The 13,952-nt window shown below is 32.8% G+C and overlaps 2 protein-coding genes across 2 annotated transcripts; one reads left to right on the top strand and one right to left on the bottom strand.

Moving 5' to 3' along the window:
- Positions 1-647: 647 nt before the first annotated feature.
- On the top strand, positions 648-1,274 carry LOC107936804 (CST complex subunit STN1). Its single transcript, XM_016869572.2, is given in 2 exon segments — positions 648-1,032; positions 1,035-1,274. Coding segments are annotated over 2 exon segments (477 nt in total). The 5' UTR covers positions 648-683; the 3' UTR covers positions 1,163-1,274.
- Positions 1,275-1,614: 340 nt separating this feature from the next.
- LOC121232115 (GPI mannosyltransferase 1) lies at positions 1,615-5,012 on the bottom strand. Its single transcript, XM_041117568.1, has 4 exons — positions 4,444-5,012; positions 4,153-4,335; positions 2,165-2,706; positions 1,615-2,055 (listed from the first exon to the last, which is right to left on the bottom strand). The coding sequence occupies exons 1-4, from the start codon at positions 4,712-4,714 to the stop codon at positions 1,750-1,752; spliced, it is 1,302 nt and encodes a 433-aa protein (XP_040973502.1). The 5' UTR covers positions 4,715-5,012; the 3' UTR covers positions 1,615-1,749.
- Between the last annotated feature and the right edge of the window lie 8,940 nt (positions 5,013-13,952).

The raw sequence follows: 13,952 nt of genomic DNA, 5'->3' as shown, positions 1-13,952 counted from the left end.
AAGTAGCTTCTGTTTCAAAACTGAGCCGATTGTCGAATCGGTCAGATTATTGAATTTCAGTGTGATTGATTTATTCAATTTAATTGAATAATTATTAAAAATAAAAATTGGATCAATTTTTAATCTAACTGATTTAACATATTCAATCTATTCGTGAGGTAATTAATTTAATTTTTAATTTTATATTAATATCATAATTATTTTTCCTATCAATTCAATCGATTAATATAATTCTAAACATCTAATTATTATTTTATTAGATTGATATTAATTTATTATCCTACTTCATTTCAAGAAAAAAAATTATTATCAAGACCAATTTAATTTAAAACAATCTATATGTCACTTTTTAATGACAAAGGGTTAATATTTTATCCAAATTATTTTAAATTAAATTATAATTATAATCTTTTATTGTATTTAAATTCAAGATTAAGAATTTAAAAATTCAAAAGCTCGAAAAGTATAAAGTTGATAAAAATCGATCATTTAATTTTATAAATTATATATTACTATTTGATCATTCTGTTAATTATACTAATTTTTAATAATAAAAAGTAATAAAATTTAAAAAAAAGTCAATTTACAAACGTAACCTCAGTCCCAACTTTTTAACCCTATATTTGAACCCTGCTGAAAGCATATTCCACAATCCACAAAAATCCCTTTTATTTTTTCTTGCTATGGATCAACAACCACTATCACTGCTGCACATCCATGTAAAGCTCCTAGGTTTCAGCCTCCACTCCATCACTCCTTGGCCCAATAACCCCTCCATTTTCTACCTCAACGGCAAACGAATCTCACGCGTTGAAATCCTTGGTGTAGTCACTTCCCGTGACTATAAACCCAACAAATTCCTTAGATTCACCCTCGACGACGGCACCCATTCTATTACTTGCATTCTCTGGCTTAACCACCTCACTTCCCCTTTCTTCGCTTCCCGTCAACCCGCTACGCTTCGAGTTATTTCTGATTTGGCTAAATGCTTCGCCGATGATATCCAGTTTGGGAAAGTAGCTAGAGTTCGTGGAGGGTTAGTAGCTATAGAGGTGATTTGCAGGTCACTGTTTCTGATGTTGTTATTGAAAGGGATCCTGATGCTGAGACTTTGCATCGCCTTGATTGTATTAGTTTGGGTCGCCGGTGTTACTTCGGTTAGCTCCGGCCAAGATTAAAAGCAAATTAATTGAATTGGGCAGTTTTGTAGACAGTGAATTAGACTGGTCGATTTGAATTTGATGAATCTTATTATTACAGTCAATATTCCTGTATTTGGTAGATGTCTTCGAATAATGTGATATTGTGTTCTCTATCTGCAAGATTAAAAAAATCGAAACTTTAAAACATCAAAATCAAATTCAATTTAACTTTCTATCCAAACCAACAAGTTCTTAACCCAGCAAATCTGATTCATTTCAATTGGCTCAACCAGCATTTAACCATTTCATCCAAAATTTGCATAATTGTATGTATTCCTTGAAATAAAAGTATAATACAAAATTTAGCATAGTGTTATTAGTAAGCAAATGTACTACTAATTTAAGGAAGAACTTGATCAACAATTTCTGTAAGGAAAATAGTTCATGAAAACCCTTCAAAACACCAAAAATATGCAAAAAATGGAATTGGGATATGTTCAATTTGATACTACAGTGATGGTTCAATTTGATGCTCCAGTGATGGTTTTTACAAGCTATGCTACAAGAAAGTTATGAAATCTAAGCTCTCCAGTCACTCGCACTTTTTTCATGTTGTCTTTGTTGTCTTCAAGTCTGTATGTTGTCTAAATACAGGACCGTAGTTATGGTGCCGAATAAGCACGATCAATATGAAAGTATTAGCAGCCAGGAACAATAAACTCGCCATCCAGAGCTGTAGAAAGACGTTTTTGCCTTTAAACTCAAGCAGGTAACCCCATAATAACCAATGGGTTTGAGCTCCCATCCACAAAAGAATGCAACATAGGCCTTTCCATTTAAGCTTCATATTGCTCCATGGCAAAATAAGAGGCAAGACACAAAAGAACCAGACGAAGTACTGTGCCGTGATTACCTGTTCAAGAAGTAAATCAAGAATAAATATACAAATGCAGATTCAAATCGACAATGAAACGACAATGTCAATGCAATGAAGCTAGGGAAGTTAAATTCGCGTACTGTACCTTATTGAATGCTACAAATGCCACTGTCTGTACAAAGAAGCAGAATACAAGATCCTTTGCGAAACATAAAATGAGGACTAGCTGCACTATAAACTGAGGCAAAAAGGAGACGAGCTTTTCAAGAACCGAAAGCTCACGTTCATAGTTAAGATAGATATGGTAGAAATAGATGGAAAAATTATGTCTTGCATCCGTGCGAGTAAGATGGTAGAGCAATGCCTCATGTAGAAATTCCCATCCGTATAAATGGAAGAAGAAACCAGTACATAAGAGGAAAACAGTCCCGGAAATGAGACCAAACAAAATCCTTGACCTCGTGAATGTGCTTTTCCATACATCACATACAGCGCATTTATCAATCAATTCTGAATTGATTTGACGAGCTTTCCCTGGATCGGAAGTCCAATCACTAAGCAATGGTTTCGTTCCAGATCGAAAAAAGCGTGGATCGAGAAAAATAACGATGGGAAGCGCATAGATTATAGGATAAATTCTGAAGTGAACTATAAGACCGTACCAAAACGCAGCTTGTACTACATTACCTAGTAAAAACAAAGATGAAAATCAATAAAGCCAACAGATATAAAGCAAGTTGTCTTAATATAGTGCTGAATCATCAACAATCAAACAGTACTTGCATTTCTTATAAAGAAACAACAAATACGAAACCTACCAAAATAAAAGCTTTCCCTTTCAATACCCCAACTCGTAACTTTCTCAATTGAAATCAAGCAGGCAGTCCAATATAAATATTATCTCAGTAAATTCTTCCCACAATTGAAATTACGGGGTAGGTTGCATTAGAGACGGTAAAAGTACCACAAAACCCCCTGTACTATACCCTGGATTGCATTTTAGAGACACATAATTCAAAAAAAAATATCATTCCATTGCAGATCCAGTCCTCTCGCTGTACCCAAGCATCCCGACCAAAATCTAGGACTCCAAAGATCTGTAATAATAGTCATGGTATAAGCAAACATTTGAAGTAACCTTAATCTACAATTGCTAAAGATAACACAAGAAGGAACTGGTATAAAGGCTGTAAACTAAACTATGGAGCATTACTGATATAAAGTACAAAGTGGACAGAACCTAACTGCACAGTGCACACATACAAAAGCACCTTCCACTATCTCATTTATCAACAATGGTAAAAGAAGAATTCCACTCGATACAAAAGCACAAATACGGACTGATTTAACCATTCAATCTCACTTCGTAAAAGAAGAATTCCACTTTATACATATTATGCATTTTCAGACATCTGCTTTAGCTTCACCTGATGTCAACATTTAACCTAGTCTCTGACGGTAGTTACTTATAAAAACAGTAATTCCAGTCTGGTACTTATCGATGTAAATGTTTAAAAACTCACCCTTATGAAGATATTGTATAAGCAAATTCAATGAACAAATGCATTTACATTGTACCAAAAACAAAAGAAACCCAAACATGGAAGAAGAAAAAGGATGGGAGATGACTTACAGCTCTGCCTTTCCAAGACACAAATGTTAAATTGCAGAAAGCTACCTGTCAATTGAACAAAGGTAATAAGTTAGATTGGAATTGAATTATAGCCTATTCAAACATGCTAAATTAGCAGTATACAAACCTACCAGTTGAAAGAATGCTACTGGTTATGGCTTCTGGTAGTCCAACCTTCTCTTCTTTCTTAGGCTCCAGCCTGCCTTGTATATACTTTGAGCATTATACTCATCAGGGGGTCTTGTGGTACTTTACCCATTAGAGACACATAATTCAAATAAAAATATCATCTTTTTCAAACACCAAACTTCCCAAAAAGCTCGAAGTCGGACTAACCTGAGTATAGCTATCCCAAATACACTAACAAGCAACCAATAAAGTCTTTTACCTAAGAGTTATCTTTTCTATAATGCAAAGGCACCATTGATGACAGGACCCAATTTTTAGAAGCATTTTATAGGAAACTAATACATAAAGTATCAAAAGCAAAATAAATATACCATTAATAAGACAGATAATAATCCACAAAATTATAGCACAAACAATAGGTTCACAGTTTCCTCGAGTTCCAATTGTGAAGGTAAATGGATTGAAAAGCCAAATCAACATGGAATACGTGCATAGATCATCAGGCACCTTGCGTTGCTTCAATATGATACGAATAAACAACCCAACAAACAAATCTGCAAATTGAGGAACAAAATGAGGATCAAGACCATGGGTTTTAGCGGAAACTTATTTCTAAAAAATGGGTAAAAATTAAAACTGAAAATTAATAATAATAAAAATACCTGAAGCTGAGAAGAGAAATTTGCCCCAACAACGAGAAATAAAAGAATTGGGGATTAATAAGAAAGCAAGTAAAGGTGAATAACGATAAGTGGTTCTTTTATAAGGAGATTGACCGGAAGCCATTAAAGAAGCAGCATCGGAGAAGACGAGGTAATCCACATCTGTGTATCGAACTTCCATATGAGTATCTTGCCATTCACCAACTAGGATTAAACCCACACGGAAAATGGCTGATATGAGAAGAATCGAACGAGGTTTAAGTGAAATCATGGCTGAAAATGAGGAATTTGAGAGGAAAATTAGACCCAAATCAAAGGGAAAAAAGAAAAGAAAAGAGAAAAAAAAGAGTTTGATTGGGGGAGTAAACTAGCTATGAATCAATGGAGAACAAAAGGAATGAAGTGAAAAATTTTAGATCCATTTCAATAGGGAGAGTGAGAATGGGATAACCAGGATGGTTATGGTTATCACTCTCATTTCAATTCCGTCATCTAATTTTCGAAAAATAAAAAATTAAGTATTGACATTATCGGAAAATAGAAGTTGTGTGAGTATTTTTTTCATCCTTCCTTTTCTATTTTTAAATAAATAGCCCAGTATTTTTACATTTTGCATAAATAACCTAATATATTTATACTTCTTTCTCTTTATCCCAGCAATCTTTGTTTTCAAAGATAGTGATATGTTTCATTCTACCATCAACCTCTTTTTGTCTCCTTCCCTACCTTTCAATCTCTCCTCATCCAGATTTTACCGTGCCAAAATCCAAACCACAACTTTCAATCTATGCCATCATTGTTGCCATTGTTGTGTCGCCAAACCACAGCTTCCAATCTTGTGTTCCCAAAACCAGAAACAAATATTGCAACCCAACTATTTTTGGAAATGTCACAATGAGCTACCCTTTTCAATTACCAACCTAGCCTCCCAAATGCGATGACCATTGGTTCGAACTCGACTGCAAGAGTAACAATCGCACCATTTTATCCCTAAACCATGGTAGATTCTATGTCCAAAGCATCTAAAACAAATGCTTTATGATCCGAGCTATTGACGTGGCTAGTTAATAGTAGAAGAAGAATAAAAAGAAAAAGAAGAAATAAAGGTGACCTGAGAAGAGATGAGATGGTGCATTTGGCTAGATACGGCGAAAAAAGCTCTCAACCGTGATTAAGAGTAATCAAAATTTTCTTGTTGATTCAATAGAAATTCTATGCATTTTTAACATCAACATAAAATTTAAAAGAGTCATCAAAATTTTCAAATACGTGATTAAGTGTTTTATATATACATGTACTTTCAAGAAATTTTGAAATATTTTTTTGTTTTACTTTCAAAGAGTATTATTTTATTTTTATTTAATAAGTTATTCTATCAAATTCACATTCACATAAAATGCAAATTAGTTTAAAATTTCAAAATATTTTTATTTTAATATTAAAATTAAGGTCTTTCATGAGTAAAAATATAAGTTAGGGTTTATTTAATTACAAATATTGCATAAGAGCTTGTTTAAATAAAGTGTAATAGTTTAAGGGCTTTTTAGTATATTAGCCACAAAATTTAGATGGAACAAAGAATAATAAGGATAAACTACATTCAAGGTCACTGACAATTAATAAGTTTATGTATTGGTTACTTAGCTTAAAAAAGTTATAAAATGGTCACTCAATTATTCAAATAGTTCAGTGGTCATTTTGTAACTTTTTAAAATTGAGCGACCAAAACATAAACTTACTAATAATTTAATGACCTTAAATATAATTTACTCAAATAATGATTAAAATATGATCGAAAAAATATATATAAAGAAAAATATTGCAAATGTAATTATGATACAATAAAATATGTAAATATGATATGAATACATAAATTATCGAATCTATAATTAAATTAAATAGTATAATAAAAATTATAGTAATGAAGTGAAGTATATACTAAAATGAGAAAACCAAACACTAGATTAAAATTTGTATTAAGTTAATAAATTATTGGGTTAAATATAAAATTAGTATTCGAACTTGTCCATTTCTCCTAAATTGGTACCTATGATTTTTTTGTCCAGATTAATACTCGATCTTTTTTTCCCGTCAACTAAATTGGTACCCAAGTCTAATGTCATTAATTTTTTGCTAACATGACAGTGTTGGCCAATCACACGTCTCCACGTGACGTCCTCTTATACTTATTTTTCTTTTTGTTTTAATTTTTATTTTCCTTTTTCTTTCTTTTTCTTTTTTCTCGGCCTGTTTTTACCCTTCTTCATCTTTCTTCTTTCTTTCTTTTGTCAAACCCCTCCCAATTTTTTCCTCACTTTCTCATCATCTAATCACCACCATCAACCAACCCCTACATCTCTTAAATCCCTTTGGTTTTCCTCTCCCGCCACCATCAACCAACCCTCTCCTATTAAATTTTAACTTCATATTTGTTATATCCTCAATCATGATTTAATTTTTTAGTTTATTTTATAATTTAATGGTGGACGATGAGTTTCCCGTGCAAGACATGAGCTTTTACAATACTATTCCGTTGATGAATAATTTCTGGTTATATGTTGATGCTGAGCAACATCGAAGCTTAACCCAGAGTGCAATATATATTTTATGCCCATAAACTATTTTTTTTAAATTATATATGTTTATATATAATTCTTCTTCTTCTTCTTTTTTGTAGAGAATGGTTTTTGGAATGAAGTGGGAACATTATTTGAACTAGAAAATCAAAAGTTTTTAAAAGTTAACAATGGCAGACACTGCGGATACCAGAGATTAATAAAGGAGAAGAAGGCTAAACATTTCAATAATGTAAAAATTATTTCACAATATTTTTATATGCCAATAACAAAAGCTACTAAAGAGCTTAATTTAGGGTTAGCATTATTGAAAAAAATGTGTAGGGAACTTGGATTATGTCTTAATAGTTTACAAATCCTAATCCAATTATCATTTTTTTCCTTCTTTCTCATATTTTCTCAAGAAACAAAGAGAAAAATTGAAAAAAGAGAAAAAAAAAATTGAATGCGGAAATCCAAAAAAGAAAGCCCAAGACTCAAAATGTAAAATAGAAATAAACCCATAAGCCAAAAGCTAAAAAGAAAGTAATGTAAACGAAAAAAAATCTTTTTTTTTTGTTCTTTCTCATATTTTTTCAGGAAACAAATAGAAAAATTCAATTACCCAGAAACTTTATTGGGTAATCTGGACTTTTGTAATCCAAATTTGAACCTACTTCCTCCATGCTCAAGAATCAAACCTAGTACCTTCTACATCAAACAAAGAAGCAACAATAGTAGTAGAAGATGAATGAGAGGAATTGAAATCAACTATTGAAAGCAAACATGTTTAGCAGAGAAAAAGAAAGGTCACAGGGAAAAAGAAGAGAAAAGGAAATTGTGGAGAAGAAACATCACTAGGACAAAAAAGAAAGAAAAATGGAAATAGGGAAGAAGAAACATCACCCGGAAAAAGAAAGAAAAAAAGGGAAATAGGGAAAAAGAAACATCACCTGGAAAAAGAAAGAGAAAAAAAAGAAATAATTTTAAAAATACTTTTTTAGTGATTTTAAATTTTTTTTAGATTATGGCATCACCATGATGTCATTTACATTACGTGTCACAATATTATTCATCCATACGTCCTAAATTTAACGGCGTTAGACTCAGGTATAGATTTAGTTGACGGAAAAAATGTTTAGGTACCAATTTGGGAAAAAAAGCTATAAGTATCAATCTGAGAGAAGTGGACAAGTTCAAATACTAATTTTATATTTAACCTTAAATTATTAGTAAAAGTAGTTATAAATCAAATATGGTTCCATTCGTATTAACTTTGTACCACTCCATCGACGGTCTTCCCCGTGTACAATTTCCATTAAAGACATTCAACTTACCCCCTCGAGCTCAGATTACTTCATCTCTCAGTCGTATGCTCTGTGGCAGCACACCTTTGGTGTCATGGTCCAAGGAATAAAGAGAAACATATATGGGAAATTGACATTAATTAAAAAATCATCCTAATGGCTAGAGGTCAAAGAAAACGACTATAGAGGTTTCATCCCAACTTTATTACTCAAAAAAGAAGAAGAAAAGTAGGTGGACATGGAAAGATATATTGATGGGTGTCCAACTCAAAAATATAATTTTTATTTATAGTAGCAAGTATGGTCGAATTCACAAACATTGATAGATAATTTTATTTTTTTTACTTAAAGTAAAAATAAAATAAGGGTTTGAAATTAAAAATTAAAACTTTCCAAATAAATATCATAAATAAGATTTTAAACCAATATTAAATGGATTGTTGGAGATTTGTGCTATCCTGATCCATAATTTAAGGAAACTGATTGTTTGATCTGTCCAATCCAATATTCAAGATAAGTTGCTTTAAATGAATTGATCTTCATAGATCAACTTTCATATTTTCACAATATCAGCATCTTTCAAAGTTTAAAGATGTAATACCCCGAATTTGGGGTTAGAAGTTTTGAGTTTTGTAGTTAGGGTTTGAGTGTAGGGTATGCTATTGTGGTTAGTTGCATGTTAAGGTGTCAGAATGGCCTTACTGGTCTAGTGGTTAAGTGAGTGCGAGTATACCTGAGGGTTCTAAGTTCGAGTCTTTGTGTGGGCGCTTTGGAGAATCAATCTTCTTTGTTGTTTTGTTTTGGTTAGTAGCAGTTTTGTTTTCAGTTAATATTTATAATTATTTATTTTATTTTTATTGGACTGGACATTTTTTTTCATTCTTCCTCTTTTGTTATTCTTCATTTTCTTTTTGAAAACGGTGTTGCTTGTGGATTTTGGAGAGTCATTTGCTCGTCGCCAAGTCAGTGTCTAAACATTTTTGATCAAATCAGGTGTGAGTTTCTAGCTTATTTGCGAATTCTCTATTGAACTCTGTGAAAATCGACAAATTATGTGTGGGTTCACAAAGGGTTTGTTTATGATTTTGTACCGCTGTTTTACACTTAGAATTTGTTTGATTTGGTATAAAATCAAGTTTCAAGGGCTGGGAAGTGCTACGAAGGTGGAAGCACATTTTTTGAGGCTATTTTAGGGTGGTTTCATGACCACAGGGGTGGGCACACGGGTGTGTGACGGATCACACGGTCGTGTGCAGTTAGGAATTAAGGTTTCCGGGTAAAATTTGGTACCACACGGTCGTATGGCCGATTTGGGGATTTTTGTCGATTTCCATAAGACCGTGTCCCACAACCGTGTCCCTTAGGCATACGGGCGTGTGTGTTTGGGAATTAGGGATTTAGTGATTTGGTGCCATACGGCCGTGTGGCCAATTTGGGGATTTAGGGATCCAACATGGGCGTATGTTTTGGACATACGACTATGTCTGGTGGGCACACAGGTGTGTGAGACCCTCACACGGTCATGTATGCCTTGTGCTCTTTTTTAGCACAAATGGACAGAGAGTTACACGATTTGTTCACACAGCCGTGTCCCTGGCTCACAAGGGCATGTGCCTCTGCCATACGGGCATTTTGACCCCCATAAGGTCTAGGTTTTCCAACACGGCCGTGTGGTCCTAAGGCACTTATTTTGGTTCTGTGTGTGTTTTTGATCTGAAAATGTGGTGTATGTTTCAACTCGGGGCTAAGCTTTAGTGAGGGTAGTTAAGGCTCTAATCTAGGCTTCAGCTTATGTGTTATTTGTGACTGATTGTGTGAGATGTTTGGTTCTAAACTCGGTTAGCTGAGTGTGTGTGCATATTTGTTTTGTTTAACTAATTGTTAATGTGTTCATTGTTTCTGTGAGATTGCATGCATACATACAATTGCATAAAGTAAATTTTTGGGTTGGTTGCGAATAGAAAGGAGACTGATTCTGATCTGATTTTGCAGCTCTACTGCAACTTTTTGTACAACGGTTTACCGCACTGTACAGTATGTATGTCAGTTTTGCTGTGTACTATTATTTGATCTGACAGTTTAAACTGCAACATGCCTGTACAGCGGACTACTGCATTGCATTGTACTGCATATACGCTAGCTCTGCTGCGTATTATTATCTGAGTGGCTTAGTACACATTCATGGTGTGTAGGGTTGGATGGACCTTTCGAGGTCCTAATTGGTGTGTTTGGTTGGCTGAGCTCTAACTGCTCTTATGGGGTGTAATCGGGGGACAGAGAGGTGTGTTGACTAGATGGGTGGGTTTTAGTACTTGACTGCATTCATGTGCATCTGTTTGGGGTGTAAGACTATATAATTGTATTCTGTTTGTTTGAATAACAAACTGGTGTTGAGTATTCCGTTTGTACTTGGTGTGCTCTGATTGTTATGTATGTTGAGGTGTTGGTTCTGTGTTTGATTTTTGTCTACATATGTCTGTAATATGTTTTTCTATTGAACTGTCATTTGGGGTTCACTTCTGAAATCTGTTGTTAGCCGTTTGAACTCACATTGAGCTTGTGTAGCTTACTCCCTTTAGTGTTTCCCCTTGCAGGTACACTTTCGGTTTCTGTAGCTGGACTCAGTATGAGGAGGTCTCAGAAAGTACCAATTGAAAATAATTTATCAGTTTTCTTTTTAGTTTTCATTTTGATTTGCAGTTTTGATCTGTAGGGTTTTTATGAAAACTGTGGTACAAGTTCTGTTTTTGAATTTCTCTCGTAAATCTTGCTTTGTTCATAGATTAAATTTATCTATAATTTTTCTGATTAAGATCCAGATGACTAAACGTTCTTGGTTCGTAAAATGATAAATATGTTTGAAATGGTATTTAAGATGATTTTATTTGTAAAACTTTCCTACAATCACTTTGGTGATCAATGTAACATCCGAGATTCGTTCCAAACTTCTAGACCGAGTTTAGGGTGTTACATTATCCATCGTCGGAATAGGGTTACGAAGCATGTAACACCTCTAACCTGTATCCGTTGCCGGAATAGGGTTAGAGGTATTACCAAACAAAACACCATATCCGAAAAATTATATATGTACACATGAACAAGATTCTTAAACCAGTCAAAATTTAATTCATAAACTAACACAACTCTTTTATTTCAAATCATATCATATCGTACATATTTACAGTCACATAATTCGTATGCAAAAAATATGAAGTATGTCATATTATACATTAAAGCATATAGCGATTTTAACAAAAATGAGCTATAGACCTAAATGAATATCTAGCCAATTGTAATACATAAGTATACATTTAATTTTATAATAACAAATGAATTCATTAACATTTATGATATATGAGCATATATGCATATATATACTTAACATCTAATTCTTCAAGACAGAAATTTTCCTTTAAAAAATTACCATTTCACTTTAAAAAATTTTAAAATGAAAATATCAATTAAGTTCATACTTAATATCACACGTCAATACACCATACAAATATTTATATATAGAGAGAGTGATACTAATTAATATAGTACTGAATATCTATATCAAAACAACCACATAAGTCACATAATAATGCCGAACACTTATTTATTCTAATACCATGCAATAATCCACTTATGAAACTAACCATTTATGACTTAAATGAATTTTTTGTCATTACAACCAAACACATATAACCAAAATGCAACTATCTCATACTCATCAATGAACATAAACTTCAGCCAAGCTCTCAATCATTTTATTCCAATCAACTCGTCTTACAAACATATAATTCAACTAAAATATATATATTCAACCAATTCATCATAAGTATATTCATAAGTACTGAGTCATGAGTAATTCATAAATATTTTCCATATCAATTTCATCACTTAACTGAAACAAAAAGACCAATTCACATTTGAATATACATATATATTTATAGAAAAAACACATCCACCAACTTGAGCATTACTCAAACCGATTCATATAACCAAGCACACCACGCACATATACCATGAATATAATTTCCTACTTTAGCTAAATACATAATCAATTACACATCATAAGTAACATCATTACTAAACCATTTCCAAAGCATATAACCCCTATCACAAATATCATTCATTCATAGCACATAGCATTGTAATCAAAACGAATTAACCATAATCAAACATAACCGAATTCAAACATAGAAGTTAAGCCATTTTCACATGGCTTGAGTTATACACATACTTCAAACTTAACCAAAAACAACCTAGCTTATACTTGCCATAATATCAAGTTCAAACTTATAATGTACCAAAAATGGTCGATAGTGTGATAGACTTTGCTGACGGTCCCGGAGCTCGTAACTTGAATCCAAGATCTATAAAACAGAGGTAAACAAGAATACACTCAGTAAGCTATTTAAGCTTAGCAAGTCATAAGCAAATAAACAACTCAATGATATAATTGAATTATTTGAATTAAACCAAATTATAACATTATTATCACATTTAGTCTCAAACATATATTTCAAATACATATAACATATACTATCATATATAAATGTTACTTTGGACGAATGTTCATATATAAATATGAACAAAATATCATTCAACTCATGAAACCAAAATGTCATTATATAACTAAGAATACTTACATTCAAGTACACAAACTCACGAATCAGGATATAACATCATGTACATACACTTAGTATATGGCCGAGTATACTATATCATGCTCATATTTTTACTTTACTAACTTGTAGAATTAGCATAACATATCTAAAGGCCAACTTTCCTTATTTTTAAACAAGTGATCAACTAACTCATACCTGATCGTTTTAGCTCGTTTTATACCTTCGTTCACAACTTATCACTACTCGTTAAACCATTCAGATTTGAATAGAATATTTAGACAATCACATATATCATACAATGCCAACGTCCCAGACGTGGTCTTACTCGAATCAAATACGATGTCGATGTCCCAGACATGGTCTTACACTTAACCACATAGATCGATGCCAACGTCCCAGACGTGGTCTTACACAAAAACACATATATCGATGCCAACGTCCCAGACGTGGTCTTACACGAAAACACATATATCGATGCTAACGTCCCAGACGTGGTCTTCCACGAAAACACTTATATCGATGCCAATGTACCAGACGTGGTCTTACACGAAAACACATATATCAATCTTATGGTTCAAACAAGGCTTTCGGACGTCGTAACTTAATCGAATCAAACTTGTACATATAACTTCCAAGTATATTCATATTCGGCTTTCATGTATATATTTTTATACAGTTTATTTCAGCATATAAATCTAGTATTTATTCAAAATTAACAATATCTATTTGCTTATAAACTTACTTCAGATGATGAAAAATGGAACGGGACAACTAGTCGACAACTTTAGTTTTCCCTTGATCCAAATCCGATTTTCTCTTTTCTTGATCTAAATTAATATAAATTAAACTTATTTAATCAAATATTCAATCAAATTCATCCAAAAACACATAAATGGATTAAATTACCATTTTACCCCTGACATTTTACACTTTTACAATTTAGTCCAAATTGCACAAAACACAAAACATGCAAAATTTGCACACACCATGCTTAGGCCGAATATTCCTAGTGTTCATAAAAGTCCATATATTTC

Source organism: Gossypium hirsutum, chromosome A07 (genome assembly GCF_007990345.1).
Source record: "Gossypium hirsutum isolate 1008001.06 chromosome A07, Gossypium_hirsutum_v2.1, whole genome shotgun sequence".
In the NCBI taxonomy this organism is placed as follows: Eukaryota; Viridiplantae; Streptophyta; class Magnoliopsida; order Malvales; family Malvaceae; genus Gossypium; species Gossypium hirsutum.
The sequence above is the reverse complement of the archived record's forward strand: the minus strand, read 5'-3'. Positions and strand labels throughout refer to the sequence as shown.